The 2,454-nt window shown below is 50.9% G+C and overlaps 3 protein-coding genes across 3 annotated transcripts in view; 2 read left to right on the forward strand and 1 right to left on the reverse strand.

Annotated features, from left to right (window-relative positions):
* Positions 1-1,442, forward strand: part of Pmar_PMAR000339 (Histidinol-phosphate aminotransferase, putative) — a gene marked incomplete at both ends in the record, with an annotated part of 1,860 nt that extends 418 nt beyond the window's left edge. The window contains 7 exons of the mRNA XM_002764410.1: positions 42-212; positions 348-501; positions 541-685; positions 820-927; positions 970-1,111; positions 1,162-1,282; positions 1,331-1,442. Of these exons, the coding sequence (XP_002764456.1) occupies positions 42-212; positions 348-501; positions 541-685; positions 820-927; positions 970-1,111; positions 1,162-1,282; positions 1,331-1,442 (953 nt within the window). The remainder of the gene's footprint in view (positions 1-41; positions 213-347; positions 502-540; positions 686-819; positions 928-969; positions 1,112-1,161; positions 1,283-1,330) is intronic.
* Positions 1,443-1,757: 315 nt separating this feature from the next.
* Positions 1,758-2,275, forward strand: Pmar_PMAR000340 (hypothetical protein; the record flags this gene model as incomplete). Its single annotated transcript, XM_002764411.1, has 3 exons — positions 1,758-1,917; positions 1,969-2,068; positions 2,119-2,275. 3 exons carry the CDS (start codon positions 1,758-1,760, stop codon positions 2,273-2,275), a joined length of 417 nt encoding a protein of 138 aa, XP_002764457.1.
* A 152-nt stretch (positions 2,276-2,427) lies between these two features.
* The window catches only part of Pmar_PMAR000341 (hypothetical protein), a gene marked incomplete at both ends in the record, with an annotated part of 687 nt that continues 660 nt past the window's right edge, over positions 2,428-2,454 (reverse strand). The window contains one exon of the mRNA XM_002764412.1: positions 2,428-2,454. This exon is cut by the window's right edge and continues 4 nt beyond it. Within this exon, the coding sequence (XP_002764458.1) occupies positions 2,428-2,454 (27 nt within the window).

The raw sequence follows: 2,454 nt of genomic DNA on the forward strand, positions 1-2,454 counted from the left end.
TGTGAATTTTGTGGCGCGGTGAAGTTACCTTTGATGGTCAGCCATCGAGCATTATCCTCCGAGTGACTTCGAGCCAGCAATCACTGACTTGGCCGAGTTCCTCTCTCCTCACGACTCAGCTGACATGCGCTCCCGTCTGCTGTTGGGCAACGGCGCTAGTGAGATGATCGATATGATATCGAGGTTGGCCCCGAAGGGTCAATGGAGACCGGGTGAGCAAGAATCTTCGTTTCACAAGATGCCTGATATCTTTCGACCGTTTCATGTACTCGTGCCTATTTCTCTGATGGACTTTCCACGTGTTCCAACTCGACTACTCAGTTCTTCATGTCATTTTTTTAATTCAGGTCCATTCACCACTCAGTATCAAGAGTATCGTCGGTCTGCAACCAACGCTGGTCGTGCCGAACTGCATTGGTCTGATGGTGGTGCTAAGCTGACGAGCATTGTGAACCCCTGCAATCCCACAGGCGACTATATGCACGTTGAGGAGATCAAAGAGTATGACTGCGAGGAGAGTCAAAGTCATAGTGTTATTAGGTACATCTCTGAGACGTGTGACGGCAACAGTTGGGTGGTGGTTGATGAGTCTATGCAGCCTTGGGCGGGCCCTCATTGGCGTGAAGACTCCCTTACTAGTCAGAAGGAGTTTATACAGGAGATCCAAAGGAAGAGAGGCATCAGTGTAGGCTGATGGTGACGAACGTATTTGTAGTTGTGTTTTTGTATCTGTGTCTCTAACCGTTTCGAGAGATGGTCGTTTTGGTCATTGCTGCTCGCCAACTGTTCAAGTATAGTGTGACGGTGGATCATTGTCAGGTTTATGTGATCCACTCGTGGACTAAGATATGGGCTTGTCCTGGCATCAGGCTGGGTTCGGTGGTTTGCCCTACTGCTGAGGACGCCAGTGGCATCAAGAAGATGCAAGTAGGATCTTTACCTTAATGGATGTATATATGATACCATCAGGTGCCATGGTCGGTGAATGTGATGGCTCTACATTACCTCTCTGGCTGCTGCAAGGCCGACGAGTATATGCAAAGGACGTGGAAGTCGACGGTCGAGTGGAGATCTTTCATCACTGATGGGCTCAAACACATCAACTTCCCAGGTGATTCGCAAGTAGTTCGAGAGGAATGTGTCTCATCGTACTGGTTTCAGGAGTGTATGGCGAGGCTTGGTCGTCATGGATTTGGATCGACACGGGCTCTGAGGATCTGGCTGAGGCTATTGTGGAGGAGTGCAAGGCAGCTGGTGTACCGATTCGTTGGGGGAAATTTGGGTAGTACCTGCTAGGCGAATGATAGAGGAATATGTGTTTTGTGTTCAGATACTGCATGCCTACCTATATCCGTCTGGGTGTACGTAAACCCTCCAGTGCGAAGGTCCTTATAAATACCATCGACAGGGTCGTTGAGGAACATCGATGTGCCTCTGAATAGATTGTCGTGTGAATATCACACGGGTATCTCTGTTGGTGAAATAACAATTTTCCGGGGGCGAGTTGGTGCTTTGCTGGGTCGCCTTCTCTGTTTTACTCCGTTACCAGCATACTACCTTTTCCCAGATGGAACGTGTTCTTGTTGTAGTTTAAGAGATGTAGTATCCGCCAGGTGACCTGTTCTGAATCTTTCACGCTACGACATAAGATACGCATCTTTCGAATATCCTTCATAGTGCGGGTGCACTGCGAGGAGTTGCCTTGCCTTACTTCGATCACAACTGAATTTAGATGCCCCTTGGGTTTTAACGTTATAATGGTGCCTCCTCGTAGCAGCGGCGACCATCAAGAGGGGTCAGTGGCCCAGGTGTTGATAGACGTTGATCGATTCCCTCATCTTGGTGGGGAGTCGGGCATTGTCGGGTTGTTGTTGGCCAACGCCGCCAGACGCCTTAAGCAGATCTCGCAGAAAGCAGGTAGTGTTGATGGGAGTGGTAGTAGTGGTTGTGGTGGATGGAGACGGTCAGGTTGTCGGAATATAACGGTGATGGGCCGGGGGGTCAAGTCCAAGGGCAACCACCCTGCGTCTGACGAGCCTCTACAGTTGGAATTACATGGCATTGAAAGGTAGATAAAAGTGGATAAGAAAATTTCCGGAGACTTTGACTGTGGTTCAGCGACCGCACGCCGCAGATAGCGTACGAGATGGTCCATCACATAATAGAGGAGGAGGATAGGACTCGGGCTGCTAAGGGCAAGGGGGGTCGATCGGTAGGTCTGAAGATTCATTTCTGGCTTACATTGTGGGCCTCAGCAACATGGTGGGTGGAGTAACTCTGGGGAGTGGGATAATACTAGTGGGGGGAGTGCCCTTTCGTCGTCGTCATCGTGGCAGCAGCAGCAGAAGGGTGGAGAGGCGCGGAGTGGGAGGGGGCGAGTGGGGGTAGTGGTGGGGGCAACTGGGGGCCTGCCCATGGTCGGGCACCTTACAAGGGGGGTAGTTGGAGTAAGGG

The sequence above is a fragment of the Perkinsus marinus genome (assembly GCF_000006405.1).
Source record: "Perkinsus marinus ATCC 50983 genomic scaffold scf_1104296977516, whole genome shotgun sequence".
NCBI classification, from domain to species: domain Eukaryota; phylum Perkinsozoa; order Perkinsida; family Perkinsidae; genus Perkinsus; species Perkinsus marinus.